We start from the raw sequence: 21,173 nt of genomic DNA, 5'->3' as shown, positions 1-21,173 counted from the left end.
TGTGGCAGCGTATGCGTATTAGCTGTCACAATTTTTAAATGGCGCGCACGTGCTGTGCGTGTGTGTCATGTTTTTCTGTTTAAGCTGCAAGAATGCATTTCAGCTGTGCACGTATTCCGTGAGCTGTGCACGTGCTTGGCTAGGCTTAAGTGTTTGTTACACACACACACACACACACACACACACACAGCTCAAGCTTAGTAGCTACCGCATGTATTCATTTACTGCGTCCTGTTCTTGTTTGATAATGTCTAGTCAAATATTTACATGAAATTCACTTTAAGCACTGGCAACAATATAAATATACCCTTTTAAAATGCGCAAATTAAGTGTATTTCAAGTTTCTATGGCCTGTTGCCAGCTGCTACGCTTAAAGCCAACGTTTAATTAGACAATTTTCGAATACGACTACGCTGAGCAAAGCCAGCGACAAGCGCAAGCTGGAAAAACCAATTATGCTAATCAGCTGAACGCTATGGCACAAGTGACCCCATGGCCCAGTAGAGGGCCAAGAACGTAAAAAGATTAATAAAAGCCATGGCATCCGCATTGGTTTTTCTTCAGCAACAAAATTGAAAATCAACAGGCATTTAAATAAAAAGAGAATTGGAAGCGGAAGCGGAAAATCTGGCGACAGCCATTAATTGACAGCTCATTTGTAGGCATTGGGCAACACTTAATCAAAGGCACATCAAGTATACGCCACATCAGCATTGTGACTGCTGCTATTAAAAATGGACAATGTATCCTCTTCACGCAGACGGTGCCAACGGCGGCAAACTAATAAATCAATATAAGCTGCACAAAACTCATTGGGGCACATACCCGGTCTACTCGATAAGCTTATTTTCCGATATCCGTTTACAAATTATCTTCAAAACTGTCAACAACAAAAGCAGCAACAGCAGCAACATCAGCAGCGCTGACAAAACGAAACCACAGCAAATAAAAGGCAAGCAAATAAGAATGGCAATGAGAAAATGATCCTGGTCGTGCGACACACAAAGGCGTTCGGGGATCAACTATAGGAGAATTAACATAATCATTATTATAATGTAATATGGGCATTGTGTAGTTCTGCTACATCCTGCGCCCCGATGCGCCCAGATATCCCTTTTTGCAATCAATAAGTTGTCAGAAACAATCAAATAAATACAAACTGATATGTCAATATTAACTGACAGCCGCATGAAACTCCGGACCTGATACGGCACGGGATCCAGGACCCGGGACCCGCACATTAGGCCTAACTATGTGTGCCACAGAGTGTGCTAAAAAAAAAAAAAAGAAAAGGTCTCCTGATGCGTTGTTCAGACGGGCAGTCGACACGAGACACATTGGGCCTACAAATATTTTTAAATTGCAATTGAAAATTATATTTATATATATGCAAATTTTTTTCATATTGAAGTAGATTCATTGTCAATTTATTCTTTTTTTAATTGAAAGGCAATTGACAAATATATATACAAAATAATAGACATACAAAAACAGGCTGATTAAACTGTTTCAAGCAATATAAAACGCCCAAAGAAAACATTAAAGATAACACATCAATAAACCCGTTCAAATTAATTATTTATCTTGATGATATGGTAACATAAAGCAATCAATCAATAAATACAAATAACCACAATCAAGCCTCATTTTCATGCGTCAATTCGTGCTACAAGAATTTAAAATGAAATTAAACGACCCGCATATATTAAAATACTGTTTAAACGATATTCGTTTGTAAAGAATATTGTGGGAAAATAAGCAGCATACAACTCTTTCAATTACAAAAAAAGATTCGTTGAAAATATGACAAAAATTAAATAAATAAGAAAACAAAAAATGTGTAATAAATAAATAATCATATAGTAGAAAAAATATATATTATCAACGAAACTATATTGGAGCAAAAATATTATATAAAAGGGTTTTTTTTTTTTGTTTTTATAAAATGAAAAAGTAGAATCCACACTTAAAAACACAAACAAACACGGCAGACACTCTTGAAACTTTCAGTTTTTCTCGTATCTTATAAAAGATTATAAAGCAGATGAAACTCATGTCAGCATTAGCTTTACTAATAGCTTTGGTTGTTTGCATAGTTTATTTAATAAAAAATTAACTTTAATAATATATCATTTCGAGCCACTGTGCAAATGTAAACCTTGGATTATGCGTAAAATTCTAGATGTGTTCCGGCTGGCCTGGCCAGGCTGCTTGGGAATGCGTGTAATTGGGTGTTGCCGGATGCCCATGCCAATTCGTACACATATAGAATTTCTAGACTGTTGTGCGAGTCGTCTGGGTTGGCTTTAACGGCTGTCGGATGGCGGACTTAGTGCACCCTTTTCATGGCTTTATGTCTTTGTGAAACGACAGGGCAGCAGGCAGCGACAGCGGTAGGACAAGAAAATAATTTTCTACTATTTTTTGTTGCGTTCATTTTCATTGAGAAACCGGAACCATAACACGCTTGTTAGTTTCCGCCTGGCCTTTATCCTTTATCCTTTCTATTTCCGACTCACACACAGGCACACACGCACATATGCGCAATCAAAGGCGGAATTTATTGTTTGTTATCGCTCGCAGTACAAAACAGCAAAATAAAAAATAAAAAAAAAAATAAGCCTATACACACAACAGAATGCGATCCAGTGGCTGGGCACAGAATGCCCTTTGGTCTGGCCTGGACTGGCCCCGCCACACACACACACACACACATACTTTTTTACTTACAAATACATAAATATGAGCCGCTGGCTGCACGTTTTATTGAATTGATTTTATAAATGACGCCATTTGGCTTAAGTGCCGCCCAGTTGATTGTTAAATTGATAAATTAATAACATACATTTTTAATGCCCTCCACTGATCAATGCCTATGACTCTCCCTCATTCTGTCTGCTCCTTGTTGCCTACTTTCAGGGGCACATCTGGCATTGATATTGACTTGCGACGCGTGGACATCGACCAATGCCCGCAGCGGCATACGCCCGGGACGAAACGGCCGCTGAACATTTTTGCCGGCACCGACAAGTGTAAACAGCGCACCACAATGGTGGGTAGTTAAAATACGTTAGAGCAGCAATCAGAAGTCAATTGCTTTCACATTCATTATCATTTTCATTTCCACTTTCAATTTCACTCTCACCTGGCACAGTGCGAGCCGATTATGGGTCTGGGCTTTCGGCGTGGCTCCTACAAATGCCTGTGCCGCAAGGGCTTTTACTTTCCCGACGTCGCCTCGCTGCACAAGTTCTTTAATGGCAGCCTGCTTGAGGAGGAGTACGAGAAACTGATGCTGGTAGGTTGAAACGTATTATGGTATAAATTACCATCAACACATCGTCTGTGTAATGGTAAGGGTAGCAGCACAGAATAACACAATCAGCTGAGTCAGGTGTGCTTGCAGTAATTGGCAAAGCTTAACCGAAACTCTCATTTAAAATGTAACCCCCATATCTCCGGCTTATTTCCGCAGGGCAAGAACTCAACGTATAACAGCAACAACGAGTACGAATGCCAGCCCTGTGCCGAGGGCTGTGACTCCTGTGAAGATGCCTCGCCCTGCATTGCGGCCCTCAATTGGCCCATGCGCACCAGCATCCTGGCGCTGGCGTGCATCGTCATCGGCCTGCTGCCACCGGCCGCCTGGTTCACATTTCGCTATCAACAAGTCAAGGTAAGTGGCCAGCACACGTTTCACAATTCTCAGCAATGGCCAAATAGAATTATTCTGTTGGCTCTATATTAAGGAAGTACATTCTCAGTTGGTTTTCTTCCTCTCTCCCCGTTTGTTTAAAATGGCCAGCGAACTTTTTATAAGCCAGCGCTCGAACTGGTGGAGGGGCTTAAGCAACTGGCTGCGCTGTCAGCTGCTGGACGAGGCCAACCTAAGCTGCTGTCATTGGAATGCTAAGCTGCTTAGCATTGTTAGTTTCAAGTTAATTTTGTACGTGCTGTGTGCGTCTGTGTTTTTTTCGTATCCGTGTGCTCGTTGTGGACCAACAATAACGGAAAAGGATATGGTTCCGCATAAACGGAAGTGCAAACATTCGTACACACACCGAACTGGAGAAAGAGAGAAAGAGAGAGAGAGAGAGAGAGAGAGAGAGAGAGAAAGAGAGAGTGAGATAGGAAGAGAGTTATCCAGCGACTTCAGACTGCAGAATGCGGCCAGTCGGATGCCACTTGAGCGCTCATTAGGTTCGTCCATGGAACAGACACTGTCTCTGGCGTATAGTTTTAAACCGTTTTGAACTTTACAAGGGGGGCATTGTGGGAGGGAAAGTCGTAGTAATACAGCTATGTGTACATTCTATATGTAAGCAGAGTGAATTATTAAATTTCCTTTGCCCCTGTTGCTTCTGTCTGTGCCTCAGTGGTGCGAATCAGCGCAGTCAGCCAACTAAACTGTTTTTATTTCAAATGCGATTCTGTCGCATTAATGTCGGCGTCTCTCGAGGTCGATGTCGCTAGTAGATTCTACATTGCCCCGTCGGCAGTGCCAGTACCAAACTAATTAAATGCCGCTAAGTCCTACTCAGTCTGACAAGCAGCCAAGTGTGACTGCGACTGGTAGTAAATAGCTCGAGTCTGGATAGCTCAACGCTATCCGCCTTTTGGGTGACCTCTCTGTAGCTGGTGCTTTGCGCAATTGTGCAGATGAGACGATTTCAATTTTGAATTTAAGCTAAGCCACGCCACGTGCTGATATACTATAGCTGCCTTCAAACTAGTCTTAAGCCATTCAACAACTTTTTGTATTTAACAATTGCAGGTTGTGCGCGCCGCTAGTCCAGCTCTTTTACGGGTCATCGCACTGGGCGCCTTCTTTATCTACTGCACGGTAAGCCAATACGAATGTTCTTTAGGCATAGATTTAAGCTAAACCTAAAATAGTCAACACAGTTTACAGCTTGGTAAACTTCATTGCATACTTTAAACAAAGAGATTTTGTAAAAGTTTTTCTTTGTCTATTTGAATAATATGCAAAAGGGGTAGAGCACTTGTAATTGTTAGCGGGGCATACATTTCCTTTTCACACTGTGGGAAGGGGAATTTGGGTATTTTGATTTGGCAGTGTCTAAGCACATGAAAATGTTCAATTAATTTTAGATACTTGAATCAGATTTCAAGCAAGCTAAATTTAGAACACTTCTAGCAAGCCTAAAAAAACCATCCCATTTAGATTAAAGTCACGTAAATATACATTACGAAGAAGAATTTCGAAAATTTCGAATCGTATTAATAAATTTTCTTACATATATTTTCTAGAAATCGATTCGAATGTAAGGAAAGATGTTTAATTTTAATTAATGACACGTTTTCAAAATTGAAAAACAAAGACTCCGAACTCGTGTTAAACAAATAGTTTAACACTTAAGTCCAGTCAAACCGTGAAAGCCTTCAAAATCTGGCTCTTTTATAGTCGGTTTAAATTGCTTTCCAATACCTAATTGACTCAACATAAGCACATTAAATTATTTGGATACACTTGAATCAAGTGCAAAGGACTCGAGCAGTCAAGTATTTATTATATTTTTGAATTTTATACACTCGCCCACAGGTAAATAAGTTTATTTAGGATGAACTCGGTTTATTGTGGGCAAAATTGTCATATCCATCATGGAATACAATTTACATAACTAGTAGCTAAATAAAGCTATGCATGTTGAGCAACAAAAAACTAGCTCAGCACGTAACAATGACCAGGACCCAATTCAAATAGATTACTTTACAATTTAATTTGATTGATTTATGGCTCGTGACTCAAAAAAATAATGCCACACTGGCCAAATAAAGAGCTTTAAACGAGAGTTCATCGTTATCCACACATACACATTTATATATATATATATATATATATGTATATATGTGTGTATACATGCCAACAGCAGACAATGCGAGGCAAAAGATATATTGTGCTATTTATCTGAACCGAGGTGCTTGCCACTTGGCAACACAATAAGTGAAGCCCCAACCAAAGATACAAGTGCAAAGGGAAGGCATTTTGTTGCTTTATGATTTTTTAAATTGTGCTTAGTGGCAGAAAGCAACGATCTCTATCTCCTGTTGTTGATGTTGTTGTTCTTGACTGGGCTCTCGATTTATTAATATTTCAGAATAAACGGAAATACATTACATTTTACGCACAGCTAGCAACAGTACAAGAAAATGTTCATGCAAAATGTTGACTTTTGTTGTGCCTGAATAGCTCAAAATTTACAGTTGAATGGACAAAATGTTGTCGTACCTACTTCTTTTGCTATTTCCTATTCGTATTTATGCGTCCTGTCACAGGACGTTGGCAACAGCCAAAAGAAATAAATTTTTATTTTGCAATTCTAAATGGCCGAACGGTCTGACAACAATCTGGCATTCGAGTGGTCTAAGTTATTTGCATTTCCTTTTTTTTTTATCCCCAACACAGAACATTGTAATGTACCCGAATCCGAATCTCTACACATGCACCGCACGCATCTGGCTGCGCGAGATTGGCTTCTCCCTAACCTACGGTGCACTGATGTTAAAAACCTGGCGGTAAGTTGGCAACGCATTCATTTTTTTACACTAGAAGAGGGTATTATAGCCCAGTTACAAAATGTGTAAAGTGTAGACGGAGACGTCTCAAACACAATAAAATCTATATATTCTACTTCAGTACGAAGAACTAAGCTGCTTTTCAAGATATCTTGTTTAAGCTCAGCAATTATGTCAGATCGAACTACTGAACAGAGCTTTCCCATTGAGGACACTGCTAAGCCGCATGTCTAAAAGGGTATTTAGACTTCGGCTTGCCGTAGTAACCCATTTCTGTTCGTTTTAACTTATCCATAACCAAATATTCTGCAGCATCTCGGTGATATTCCGCGTGCGCTCCGCGAAGGCTGTCAAAATAACAGATGCGGCACTGCTCAAGCGCCTGGGCATAATCTGCGGTGCCATTGGGACATGTTTGCTGGTCCGGACTTTGGTATCGCCACCGGACGTTGTCGTCGGACGCACTGCGGATGACCTCAAAGCGTTTCTATGCAAAACCGATTGGTGGGACTATACATTTACATCGAGTAAGTACGTAGGGAAAGAGAGAGCGAGAGAGGGAGAGAGATTCAAAAATAATTTGATATGCTTGGCACACATGATAAAGTACACTTGATTGAGCCTGAAGCCACTTAAAATCATACCCAACACACACACACACAAAGCGATAGCTGTAAAAAATAACAGCAGGCAGTATTACGCATACGCACCGTGTGCCAGGGCAAAAGAAATACATAAGGCAAAGTGAAAAAATATTGAAATTCCAACGTAGCCAGGACAACGGGCAAAGGGCGGCTGACAACATGTGTGTGCTTCAAGCTTAAATTAAAATCCAGTCACGAGGCCACAGACCGTTGTCCCAGCAGCCAGTGCAGCAGCTAAATGCGACTTTTTGTGCGACTGCGGCTCCCATTGTGATGCGTCAAAAGGCAGCTCCCACGAACTCGGACTATATAACGCTTATTCGCAAATTGCAAGTCAGCCACATACAGTGCAATACTTGCCATTCACCAAATGCCCATTTGCTGTTCATTGTGGACGCCATTTTGGAGGTCACATGAACTGTATTATAAAAGCATTTCCGGAGAAAGATATGCTTTAGAGATAGATTTACAATTACAACAGTTGGCTAGCTGAATAAGATTAAAGTTAAGTTTAGCAGAGAATAAAATAAATATAATGCGATTGCACTTATAACTGCGCTGAATAATAAACTGACTGACTGATTAACTGATTAACTGAGTGATTGACCAACTGACTGGCTGACAAGCTGATTGGTTAAAGTCAGATTTCAAAATCTGTGGACTTTGCCAATACGATGTCACAATCGTGTAAAATGCATGTGCCTCAGCATCGTACCAAAAAGCTCAAGCTCATTTATTATAATTAAAGAGAAACAGCAATCAATAATTTAACAAATCTAAAAAAAATTATAGAACGTGAGTATAAAGAGAAGTTGGATTTTTTATCAATTTTATAAAATGACCCTCAAAAAGAAAAACCCTCAGCAAATTTAAAACTAAAAATGAAGAACTTTAAGTGCGAACATCTTAAGCACTCATGCTTAAGTTTCTAATTGAAATTAAAAAGAAGAAGAAAAACTAGAAAAAAGTAATACAAGAGAGTTTAATTTTTTTTTTTTAATTTGTTATTATTAAACCATGAACCATAAATAATAGTCAGAGCTATGCAGTTGCCCGCACAACTTGTGCTGGTCGCTGGCCTTTTGCCCGGCGTATGGAACTGACTGATAGAAGTGCATTGATATGAAGAGGAAAAGCCGAGCAGCAAAAGCCGAGCAGCCACAAAAGCATTGCTGAAGCAAGTGGTAGCTGTCCTAATTAAGAAACTTCGATACTAAGCAAAGGTATCTATGCTCTTTGCTGCATTGATGACAGCCTGCACTATGACAACGGTAGAAATAGGAGCTTAAATAACTGTATTTTAATAAAGTGCGCATTCCATGGGACAACACGAAACGCGCATTAAAAAAAAACAGTGCAAACGGCTGCGTGTCGAGTGCATTAATTTTGCTACTTTGCGCTGAAAAGTATGCTGCAAATTCGTGTTCAGGGCAACAAAAATTTAAAATGAATCGAAACATTGTGTGTTTGTTAAACGTGCGTTGAATGATTTTTTGAACATTTTTTAAAGAATACTGAACACCACCATGTAATTATAATACATAATATAATCATAAGGCTTGTAGGCATTGCCTTCTAATTAAGCAGCTGGCGCACACGTTGAGTGCTGAAGTTTTTAATTAAAACTCCAAGCCAAAGCTAAAAGCCAGACAAATGCACAAAGCAATCAACTAACCAGCAAAAATCTGTGCCTTGTGCCCGATTCTCTTTTCCCCGTACCGTCAAAAACAGTGGAAGTATTATTCTTGGCCTGGGGCGTCCGACTCTGTATCATGGTGCGGAAGGCTCCCTCGGAATTCAACGAGAGCCGTTTCATATCAATGGCCATATACAACGAGTTTCTGCTCACCTGCTTCCTCAACGTGTCCATGTAAGTACCAAGTACCAAGCACTAAGTTTCCAATTGTCAGTAAGAGCAAAACTGAATATTCTGGACTTGCATTCGCTATCGATTACAATTTTGATTGCGTTTTTCATATTATTGCTGAGCTTTCTTTGATTTAACGTTTACCTTACTCTTTGTTTATCCTTGACAGGCTCTTCCTGCAGTCGCCGGCCAATCCGGATTTGCTCTATATCATATTCTTCTGCCACACACAGCTGACGGTGACCCTGCTGCTGGCTCTCATTTTTGGCAGCAAGGTACGTAGTACCGCAAACACTTGAGAGATTATTTGGATTGTAGCTGTTGTCCACTTTCTTTTACGTTTTTTTTTTTTCTTTTCTTGTTCTTTTGCTTTCTCACACACAGGTTTACATTGTGCTGCGCAGCGGGAAGTCGCATCAGGAGAACATTGGCATGGGAGCCAAGGCATCGGGTGCCAAATTCAATTTTCGACCACAAGTGCGCACCTTTGCCCATCCCAGTTCGGTGACAACATCAACGGCGCCTGCAGCTGGCACCACCTCGGCAGGTAACTAATTGCATCATTATGGCCAGCAGAAGCCGACTGCATATCGATGCTTATGACTAACGAGACGTGTCCTGACAGCCAGAAAATTGCTGCTTGTCCACTTTGACAAATGTTTCATGTTGTCCGTGTGGCGCCACAATTGCCCTAGCAAATTTATGCACGGCAACACGCAGTTCTAGCATGCTGATTAAGTCAACTCATCTGTGGCGTTTGGACTTTTATTTATGGCACTCTATTTGGCGAATTAAAAAATAAACAGATTGCGAGTGGCGTCAGCTTATCGCTGGCATCGTTGCCCAGCTTTAAATGCTTGCGCAGTGCGCTGGGCTAAGCACAAAGTTTAGGGATCGAAGCCCTATGAAACAAAACATAAAAATACATATCTATATATATATGCATGACATATGAATATGCTCGAATATTCGCAGTTATCTTATGTCAACTTCAACGTTGATTTATGTGCGCACAAAATGTCGCACATGCTTGATGCGGTTAACCTTAACAGCTACCGTGTGTGTGTGTGTATGTCAGCGTGTGTGTGTGTGTGTGTGCGCGCCTTTGTGTGTGGCAGGAAGCAACAGCAGCCAAGCGAAAACTTCCGAGAAGATCTCAAAGATACATTTATTTATTTATGTAGAGCGTTGGCACAAGAGCCACGAAATTTGTTAAGGGTCTATTCCCAGAAGTCTCTCAATGCCGCCTGATGATGTTCTTTGATAGAATGTCGCCAAATAGCGAATCACTGATTTAATGGCGAGGTAGTTCAAATTAGAAAAACGTTGGCAAAACTTTTTCAGTTCCGCATCGAATGGGGGCGGCGAAACAGCTGGGCGTGGCCACCCAAACTGATTAAGATCCGTAAAAAAGTTATTATTGAGCGTAATTCAGACGAGTTACGAGCGGTTTGTGTCTATTGCCGCAATTTAATTTGCCGGCGATGTTTATTACCAACAGAGAAAGAGAGTGAGAGAGAGCGGGACGGGGGTGGGGAGAAAGTGACGCTTTATGTTTTAATGCTTTATGAGCGACCTTTTCTCATTGGCGCCTGTTTTTATATATTTAATTTTTTATTGCTCGTATTTCTATTTCGGTAGCGTCTGGTGCCACCGCGAGACGTTAGTTAAATTGTGCGTTAAATTTCAAAATATTTTTGCGCTAGAGACGCGCTTTCATTGCGTGTGCGTTTTTAAGCGGCCTGCCGTCAATTTGCATATTTAAATTAAACAATAACAAAGATGCCAAATATACCCGACTCAAACACACACACACACACACACACACACACACTAACACGCAGACAATTTGTATCTGTGTGGTGAATTTTAAATATTTTTTGTGCAAATATGTAGCATTCTTGCATGGGATAGGGACAGGGGCACATAATAAATTCAATTCTGGCCACCGCCGCTGCTCTCGCTTAATTTCACAGCCATAAATCTAAATCCAGCCACCAAAAAGTTGCCACTTTCTTTATTTTCTCTTTTTTATTTTATTTTCTTTTTTTTTTTTTTGTATTCGAAAGTCGCGTCAAGTGGCGCTGAGTGGACTCACTTAAATCACACTGACAGGCTTTCAGTTGAATTGAACGGCCATTTATCATCGTCCAAACAGCACACACACACCACAAAGCACACACTCACACACTGTAGGCTGTCTTGAGTGAAAGAAAGAACCCAGAACCCACAACTCATAGCCGCAACAGCGTCCATTTTCATTTCCATGTTGCCTGTTTTGTTGGCTGCCACAGCTACAGGAATACGCATTTAAATTGTCCTCGCTTTAGCGCGGAGCGTTGCGGTGCAGGAAGAGCAGACATTACTTATGCCAGCGCAACTTCTGACACGAACGCAACTTTTTTAGTGCAAAAGTTGTGAGGGGGTATCTGGGCCGGGCCGGACCGGACTGGGCTGGTAACTTTTCCAGTTGAAAGTTGAGGCTGCGTGTAAACGACGCTTTTTGTGTGGCTGCCGCACTTATTCAACAATTGCAATTGTTTGCTTCCATTTGCAGAAACCAAGCTGTCCGACCAGGAGGCCCTGGAGGAGATTCGGCAGCTGAGCATGCAGCTACAGCGCATACAGGAAATGGCGCCGCCCAAGGGCGTGGCTGTGATGACCATATCGAGCCTGCTGGATGGTCTCAAGACGCCAGGTGGCATGATGATAGTCGCTGCCGCCGCCACGCATGCAACCAGCGGCAACGCGGCAACTGCCGCGCGGCAAAGTGCGCTGCCGCTGCTTGCACTCAATGCCGAGATGCAAAAGTACAGCCAGCAGCTGCAGCAGAACAACAATGCCAATGGCAGAGCTGCAGCCGCTGCAGCCGCTGCAGCCGCTGCGCGTGGCAGCATACCCACCATGGTGCTGGAGACGCCGCCCTCGACGGCAACACCGACGCCCACAGCTGCCTACGAGGAGCGCGCTACCAATACGGAGCTGAGCGGCGATGATTTTCGTGAACAGTTGCTGTTGCGCCGCAGCGCTGACGGGCACATCATCTGCAGCCGCTGCCTGGACGCGTCCAGGGAGCACTACTATTGCTGTCCGCCGCGCAGCGCCTGCGAGCAGCTGGGTTCCCCGCTGCAAGAGGGCAGCTTGAGCTTCGCCAATATCAAGCTGGACTGCATGTGCTCCCAGTCGGAGGATCTGGACCAGACGCAGCGGTCGCAGCGACGACCCGCTGCCACGCGCACAGCAGCCACCAATACGCCGCCCACCAGCTGTAAGCGTGGCGCTCGCAATCTACTCGAAGCAGAGGTTAGCATTTCGTATCAAATTTGTGATAACTGTAGAAGTAAGTATAGGCTTAGCGATAAGCCGGCTCCTGCCGGCAGAAGACGCAGCGGCAGCTGTACACAGGCCGAGCCACAGGCGCCGCCTACTCAAACGAGAAGCAGCGAGCTGCTGGATCGCACCGAGACGGTTGTCAGTTGTGCAGCTGTGACCAAAGTGGCACGCTCCACAGATGACATAGCCCTGTATACGAGCAACATCTTGGCATTGGCAGCGGGCGGGGGCGGCGGAGACAGCGACAGTGAGCCGATGGCACAGCCATCGGCTGAGGCGACCATGTCGCTGGGCAACGTGTCCAACGCATCGAACAATTCCACTAGCCAAACGGACAAGACGAGCGGCAGCGGTACGAGTCGACCCAAGCGACCCGACAAGCTGATGCTTGATCTGAACGATCGGTCCAAGTACACCAAGGAGGTTTCTGTATAGAGCGAGGTGTGTTCTTTGATCGCAAATCGATAAATGATTATGTTAATGGAAATTAAATAACAAAAGACTTTATGAAATTTAATTGTATTAATATAGCAACTAACTCCATATACATACATATATTGTGCGCTTAAAACACAATAATAATAATAATAACTTGAGTGAATGGGCTAAAACGCCTGATTACAGTGAAGCCAAAAAGAGAAGGTCAGCGATTAGCATTGCAAGCAGGCGCAAAGTATTTGCAGCTATAATGAGCCCCATGTTGTGAATATTTTGCGCTTGCCAAACACACAATCACGCACACACACACACACACGTGCACATAAATTTGTGCATAGGTAAACAAGCAGCGCGTCGCCATTTTGCTGTAAGTTATGCGTTTTGGCAGAGCGAAAGATGAAAAGAGAGAGAGAGAGAGGTAATAGAGGCCGCCATAAATTGAATTTGAATTTAAATAGCATACGCAATAATTAAGCTAATTTTGCAACGCCCAGAAACTTAAAGAGCAGCAACCAAAATCAGCGAAAGCAAACATGTTATTCATTAATAATAATATTCATAATAATAATATAATTAATTAGGACATGTTTTTGGCATTCTAATCGAGCAGAATATATGTATGTATTAAATAATATAATAGATACTATTCGTACTTCTAGTTGTAAACTGTAAAATAAACATATCTCTGCCAAAAAAAAAAAAAACAAAAAGTTAAAGTTAAATAAATACAATGCTCACAATTCAGAGCCTAGTTTATTTATAGCTAACAATTAAAACTTACTAACAATTGCCCCCGCTAAACAAAAATAAACAAATAAAAGCATAAATACTATAAATTAATTGTAACTAAAAATACAGCTAAATTTTGATTTAGCATTGTTCACAAATATTTAGTTAAGTTTTGCAGTTATACATTTAAAAAAAAAAAAACATTTCTAAATACATTCAATGTACGAGAAAAATGTTATTTAACTATATAAAAATGAATAAAGGTTCAATTTGAATGTATCTGTAAATGGGAACAAACTGTGCGAATGCGAATTAAACTGCTGCCGCTGACTTTAGTTGAAGCCAAAATGCAATATTACGCATACGCCCGGTGGCCAGTTTGGAAAATTGCTTTCATCGCTCATCGCTCGCTTTTCGGGTAAGTATGTGTACACCTCTATTGGCTAACAGCAACATTAGCTTGTGAAAAGAAAAATGAGAAGAAAAAAAATAACACACATACTCGAAGACGCTTTCGGTTTATGGGCACGTTATGGTCTTTATCTTTATGGACATGCCTATGTGCATGTGCGTGCGTGTTTGTTTGTGTCTGTTTGACCCTTTTTGCCATTTATGGGCTCGTTTTATGAATGCTTTTTCAACACACGCACACATGCGCAAGCAAACACACAGACACACATAGACTATATGAAGCGTTTTAAAGGAGACGTTAATTTAAATGTTTTTACAGCATTTGCCTGTCGATCTTTTCAGTGCCGCCTCATCTGATGTTTGTTGTTTGCCTTCCAAATTAAAATTCCCAGCCGGCTGACAGTTTCTGTTAAAGACCCTCAAACAAACACACACACACACACACACAAACACACGCACACACATCCGCATGCGTGAACACATTATACGACAGGGCCCAAGTGTTATCAAGTTTATAAAGGACTCTTGCTGTGGAAGTGCGTGTATTGAATTTTAAGCATCTTACGAAAGCGGCAACATTTTAACTTAAATTAATTTAAAGCTGTCTCTTGGTGTGCTGCTTGAAAAGGCAATTCATACATCACGCGTTTAAGAATTTTATTATTTTTGTGTATTTAATGCTCCTGCGCAAATCTCCATAGGGTTATAACCAAGCTCCAAGAAGTATTTTTAAATGCATAATAACTATCCAGTTATTTACAAAAAATAATAAAATAGGTAAAACAAATAATGAAATAGCCATGAGACAAATATAAAAAATGTAGCTGCTAAAGGAAAAAAAAAAACTATAGTAAAACAAATTGGAATGGCCATCTGTGGTCCTGAAATGCTATTCATATGATATTGGTAAGTTATTTGTACAAGCCTTAACAATTTTTAAATACATTTATAAAGTTGATAGAGTTAATTTTTGGCGTTCCGAAAGCCAACCTCATTTTAAAGCGTTAGACCGCGAAAAAAACCCACATATTTGAGTGGCTTTTTATAAAATATATCCACTTCTCGTAAACAAGCACTTCGGCAATGTTTTTGTTTACATTGCTCGGGCATAAAAAAACTCAAAAAAAAATACTTTAACGAACTTAAAAAAGAAGCTCTATAAATAAAAACAAGTAACAATGCGCTGGCTCAGCTGGCTCTAAAAAAAGGTACCCTGTGTCAAAGTTGGAGTAAATAATAATAAATAGCAAGTACCCGGCAAGATATTAAAATTGAAAGCTGAAATGGTGTTAGGGAGCAGTCTCCAGAAACGGAAGCACTTCATAAAGGTGAACCCATTAAGTGTTGCACACCTATCCATGCATTTAATCGTGACTCTTTACAAAAATTGGATTAATAAAGGATATCTTAACAACATTTTAAACCAATTGTATATCAATTTAAGCTAATAAAGTTGCATGCAAAAGAGACAACAACAAGAAAAATTTAATGAAGCGCCTGTTGCAATTGGTGCAAAAGTCAGGAGCTTTATTTTGGCTGGTCATAAATTTGAGATCTGACTAAGTTAGAGCATTCGGTGAAGCGTTCTAAATAAGGCACTTAAGAGCAATGTGAATTGCTCTTTGTTTGGCAGTGGTTCAGAATTTATAACCATGTCGGTGCTGATGACCTTTGATGGCAATGTGCTGGAGGAGGAGCGCCGCCTGGTAAATGCGTTATTCAGACCAGAGTTTGTGGGGCGGCAGAATTTCAAACATTTTTCATCACTTAATTACGGCAATAAATGCCAGTGGAAATTTCTTTGCGCCACATCAAAATGGCATTAAATAAAAAAAAAAAAAAAAAAAGAACATGTTAACGACATGCAGCCCAAAAAATTGCAAAAACCGAACAGCAAAAAGCCCAGAGCAAATTTATATGCGAAACAATAAAGCGACAAAATACACACACTGAGCATTCTGTTAAAATGTGATAGAGAAACATGTCGACAGAAAAACAACAAGAAAGCACAGCACATGCAACATCAACAACAACAACAACCAAAGACGACAACATTTTTGGGCTCACGTGCGTTGGGCCAATTAAAATAAAAGTACGCACAGGCCGGACTGTAAATGTGGAGAAGCGAGTGTGTGCGTGTGTGGGTGTGTGTCTGCTTGACTGCCAAAAAAGAAGTCCAATAAAATTAAATTGCTCAACAACACCTTATTAACGGCAGCTGTCTCTCCGCCAATATCAAGGAAAAACAAAAAAAAGAATAACGAGAAAAGCCAACAAGGGTTTGGGAAAATTACCAGACCCAATCACTTGTTTCGACGTCTAGTAATGCCTTGTTGCTCTTGTTGCGTTTTCAATTTTCCTTCTTTTTTTTTGAGCTCTGCCATAATGTTGTACTTTTGCAAAGTAAAAAAATAAGAAACAGCACAAAAGAGAAGCTCCATCTTTGTTGCCACGTTGCGCATATACCCTGCCAAACTAACTAATATTGACCTGTGCCTGGGGCAACTTGCCTTTTGATTTTGTTAAGGCAACATCACAAATAACATACAATTCGGCTGTACAAATAGTTGTTTAGTTTCTAAAGGTATGAGTCACGTAGGCGAAGACACACCTGGTTCTGATTTTTAATAGAAGAAAATAAGTACCTACTTTCGGCAGGCTCAAATAAATATTATTAAAAATTCAAATGCAATTCAGCCCAACTCTGGGCAGATACAAAGAAGACATATTTCACAAAAGAAACTTTTCTGTTTCAATTAATTCAAATCAAAAATAATTATTATATAATAAAATATTTTGCTCTGACAGGGATCTGACACCTTGGCCATCCGCTTCGCATGCTTACATTAATTCTTCAATATAATTACGACATTTTTCGTTTCTTATTTATCATAACAAACAATTTTCCAATATGTTATATATACCAGATATATCAGCCTTCAAACTTGCACCTTTTCACTAAACAGATTAACTTTAAGTGCGTAACTTTCGTATTTTTTCGAAATGAATCTTTCATAAATGCTCTTTGGTAATGTTGGTTCTTAATACCATTTAAGAGCAATCCATTTACTTTCATTTGATGCAATCATATTATCCAGTTGCAACTGCAACTCAAGAGTGTATACAACTCGATATTTGTGATAAGGGTATTTAAAATGCGAAACAATCACCAGCTGGGCGATAGGCATTTTCTCTGCTCCTCCTACTTCTGCCAGACAGTCTCAGTAAAGACTCAAATTGCGGCCACTTGTGCTCATGTGACTTAAAGCTGACTTAAAGTCTGTTCTCTCGACTGGTTTGCTGTTAATTGGTTGAGGCACAAGCTTTGTAAATATTTTGATCCGATAAAAACTAATCTGTAGCTCTGTTTGCATAGCTGTAACTCAAGCGCTTTCTTTGTAAATGCTGCACACAGCACTTTGCAGCGAGGAAAGGGAATAACAACGAGCCAACCGACATCTGGGCAATTTTCATATATTTTCATACTATTGCATATAAAATATATACATTATCCTGGCAGCCGCAGTGAGGCACTCACATATTATATGAAGTCTACCTGTGCGTAACGAGTGCAGCATCCAAGTCCAGTTAGATGTCAAAAGGAAAGTGAAAAACAAAAAAAAAAAACAACAACTGAGAGGGCACCAGTTGGTCGTGCTTGACTTGTAAATACCCTGCACTGAGTGCACTGACTGGCTAGGCTTCTGCTTTGCTACCCAGCACTGAGAAAAATGCATTCTTCAGTTTGGGAAACTCCGCGACAAATTCGCAGGAGAAGCCTTCTTTTGCCTTTCACTTGCATTTGAACGTTACCATAATACCCTATTTGGCCAACTCTCAAAAAAACAGTGCATAAAAAAAACAACTGAAAAAGAAAAAGCCACACGCACAACTGCATTTGAGTGTGCACGTGAATTGCATTAGAAAGTTGGCAGCATTTACATATATGCACGTATAAAATAAATCTGCTTCAAGTGCAAAGATTGTAGTCCCACACCTGTCTAGCACACACACACACTCACACACACACGCACACACACACACTCACACACACACGCACACACACACGTACACTCGTTTACACACACACACACACCAACTCCCTTAACCAAAATCATTTGAATACAGACATTGCTGGCAGGCTCCAAGTGCCTTGCGTGTACCCACATCCGCTCAGCAGCTTTCCGCACTCAAGGATTGGCTCCTACCTATGTCACGACTTTGACTATGACTACTGGCAGGCTGGCTGGCTGTCTGTCTGTCTGACGTGTCAGTTACAAGCAATTGTGCAAATGTGTCGGTTGCTATTTGGATGAGATGCGGATGTGCGATAAGCGCCGAATGCAAAAATTGAGTATAAGCTTGGAGACTGTGCGATGCAGATAAAGATAAAGGGTGTAAATAGTTTCCTTCTCGTTTTTACCATTTTCCGAAAGAAACCCAAAAAAAATGAAAGCCCCAACTAAAATATTTTAGGCGAGAGAGCTGAAGTAAAGGATACCGTGTTTATTGTTAAAGAGGTTCATTTTTTTTCTACTACGCTTACGTATTAACTGCATATCCATGGAAGGATAGAGATTCTTTCTTTCTTCTCAATAGAAAAACAATTAAGGCTTTCCGAAGGCTGTGAGCATGGATGGACTTGATTTGGAGGTATTTAGTATAGTGGGTAGAGCTGCTAGCTAAACCAAAAATTGCCAGTGGTACTTAACCAGATCAAATTTTTCGCTCTACTACAAAATATTAAATGCCTGTCAAGATATATGTTTTCTCGAATTTGATCATTTACAGGGAATCAGAAAACAGAATAAGGGACTAGCCGGCAACTGTGTTTTAGTGTCGAGCTTATGGCTGCGCCGTGTCTTTGCCTTGACAACCTCCATTTCGGTAACACCCACTTAATGGAACATTTGGATGCTGTACGCTGTCTCGTATTTTATCCACGCATTTTAACGGCTGCTTCAATTGAGCGTGCAAATTTAACCACATGAGATTTTCCTTCATGGCTGAAGCGAAGAGGAATCACTTGAAGTCCACCAAAAACCGAACACTACAAAAAATACGTGGAACTCTGGCTTTTAAGTCTTAAATGCATATTACGCCCAGAGCTGAATCCATTTGTCAAATTTCAGCTTGTCAGCAAATTTGTCAAAGTTACTCGAATGGTAAGAAACAGCAGCTACCTGTTAGCCATTTATGATGCTAGCTAGGGAAAACTTTCGAGTGGGTAGTGCCCAAAGCAACTAAGTTTGCAATTAATAAAAACCGGATTAATTACATAAAATGCTTGTGTGGGACAAATGTCAAAGTAAAGCGCGTCTGACGAGAGTATTTAACAGGGAGATGTCACTTACCCAGGTTCGACTATACAAAGTTTCACTCTCTATTTTTTACGGCAGATGAAATACTTTAAAGCTGATCTTGTGTTTCATTTTAAATAATTAATAATAATTAATAATAATAATAATTGGGCCAAAAATGCTGAAATAGATGGAGTTCAAAAATTAAACTATTTTTACAGGGTATATACAATCTTGAATCTGATAATATCTGGGAAAAAGCTAACAATTCAGCAAAAACTAATTGGAGGTATATATTAAACATATCCTAATATATATCATTTGTCTATAATGTATATTAGAACGTGTTATAACCACTTTTAAGCCATTTATCAAAGGGTATTAAGCCATTTAATCTGCTAAGTAATTTAAATATATTTAAAGATATCCAATATGGACTATATTTAAATTAAATATTTTAATCAAGTCAGGTGTAAAATATGAATATAATTGGATTAAAATAAATGAGCATAAACAGATTGCAGCTAGTATTGATGCCAGTCAAATAAGCGTTAATTATTTAATGGCATCAATGCAAATGCAATTTGAAAAGTATTTTACTTGCAATTACAAAAACAAACGGCGTCAAAGAAATTACATATTTTGTCTGCTCTGCTGCTCCAGCAGTTATAATCGTATTAAATGTACATATATGTATATATACATAAAGCTCGAGCCATTTACAGTGCGCACTCTTGACATCGTGCGGCACTTTAATGCTAATAGAGCTTTTATGCACTCTGCATTACACCCAAAAAAAAAGAAGAAAGAAAAAATACCCAGTGGCTGAAATGTGCAACAAAGTGAGCCACAAAGTACATATTACAAAGCAGAGAGGCGACAGGTACATAGTACAATAGATATAGAAACTGAGCCGGAAACTATACAGTATATGGCACAAGGTGTGTATATGTACGTACGAATGTGCGAATACAAGTGAGAGCTATGTAGCCATCACACATTTCCGGCTGGAACCACGACCAACGAAACTGTATCTGTATCTGCATTTGTAGATGTATCTGCAGACGTATCTGTAGCTGTTTTTGTAAGTTTATTTGTGGCTGTGTGAAGCAGCATATGAGCAATGGTGGATTCTCTACTTTATGTAGCGTCGCATTTAACAATAAAACCTGAAATGTTAGTAATGAAAAGCTCAAAGCGGTAATAAACCACACACACACACACACACACACACACAAGCTCAAGAATCACGTGTGTGTTTAAATGTGCTTTGTGTGTAATATTGTTGTTACAGCCACTTTTACCTAATTGCTGCACTCAGTCTACGCTTAAGCACAATTGACGTGTACAGCCAGTCGAGTGGGCAGGAAGAAGGCTCTTGTGACCTGGCCCTAACGGGCTGGTCCGGCCAAGTATTACTTTTGCGCCCCACTTCAAAGCCCAAAGGCAATGAGGTGGTTTAAGGCACTTCTCCACTTAAATCAGATGTGCAAACAGTTTCAAAGCGCACTTGAAATCAAGTGTTGCCAATCACAGAAGCGTCTTAAATAAGTTAAATACATTTGTTGCGTTAATTAACGCATCTAAATGTGTGGCAAGCAGCACAACTTGCAACATTGTTAATAGGTTCGAAACGTTGTGGCTTTGAATTTATCGTATCGTAAGTGGCACGTTAACGGCTCCGGCACCATCATAAATTTGGCCTAGAAAATGGCTTTAATTAATTTCAGAATTTGTGTGTCTATTCGTGCGTGCAATTGAATTTGTGGCAATTTGGACACTATTGCCACTAAAGTTAATCAATCGATGATTAACACACAGCAAATATTGCATGACACACTTGAAAACTAAACAGAACCATTTGCGGACATGACAGCTTTAAGTATTTGCCATTATGCCATTTTCCTGAACTGA

At 40.3% G+C, this 21,173-nt stretch overlaps 2 protein-coding genes across 3 annotated transcripts in view; one reads left to right on the top strand and one right to left on the bottom strand.

The window, feature by feature from the left end:
- LOC6627053 (uncharacterized) overlaps positions 1–13,720 on the top strand; it is a 58,195-nt gene extending 44,475 nt beyond the window's left edge. The window contains exons 1-11 of one of the 2 annotated variants that reach the window (XM_002050798.4): positions 2,281–2,393; positions 2,920–3,052; positions 3,155–3,298; positions 3,476–3,676; positions 4,775–4,843; positions 6,428–6,537; positions 6,850–7,064; positions 8,913–9,051; positions 9,218–9,323; positions 9,433–9,595; positions 11,606–13,717. In XM_002050798.4, coding sequence (XP_002050834.2) covers positions 3,050–3,052; positions 3,155–3,298; positions 3,476–3,676; positions 4,775–4,843; positions 6,428–6,537; positions 6,850–7,064; positions 8,913–9,051; positions 9,218–9,323; positions 9,433–9,595; positions 11,606–12,816 — 2,361 coding nt within the window. In that variant the 5' untranslated portion in view covers positions 2,281–2,393; positions 2,920–3,049 and the 3' untranslated portion in view covers positions 12,817–13,717. Of the gene's footprint in view, positions 1–2,280; positions 2,394–2,919; positions 3,053–3,154; positions 3,299–3,475; positions 3,677–4,774; positions 4,844–6,427; positions 6,538–6,849; positions 7,065–8,912; positions 9,052–9,217; positions 9,324–9,432; positions 9,596–11,605 lie in introns of those variants that run through there. The other variant, XM_015174655.3, reaches the window with a different exon arrangement.
- LOC6626961 (uncharacterized) overlaps positions 1–21,173 on the bottom strand; it is a 129,656-nt gene that overhangs the window by 77,363 nt on the left and 31,120 nt on the right. The gene's annotated exons all lie outside the window — the stretch shown is intronic.

The sequence above is a fragment of the Drosophila virilis genome, chromosome 5 (genome assembly GCF_030788295.1).
Source record: "Drosophila virilis strain 15010-1051.87 chromosome 5, Dvir_AGI_RSII-ME, whole genome shotgun sequence".
NCBI lineage: Eukaryota > Metazoa > Arthropoda > Insecta > Diptera > Drosophilidae > Drosophila > Drosophila virilis.
Note: the sequence above shows the minus strand (reverse complement) of the source record. Positions and strands in the feature narration are given on the sequence as shown.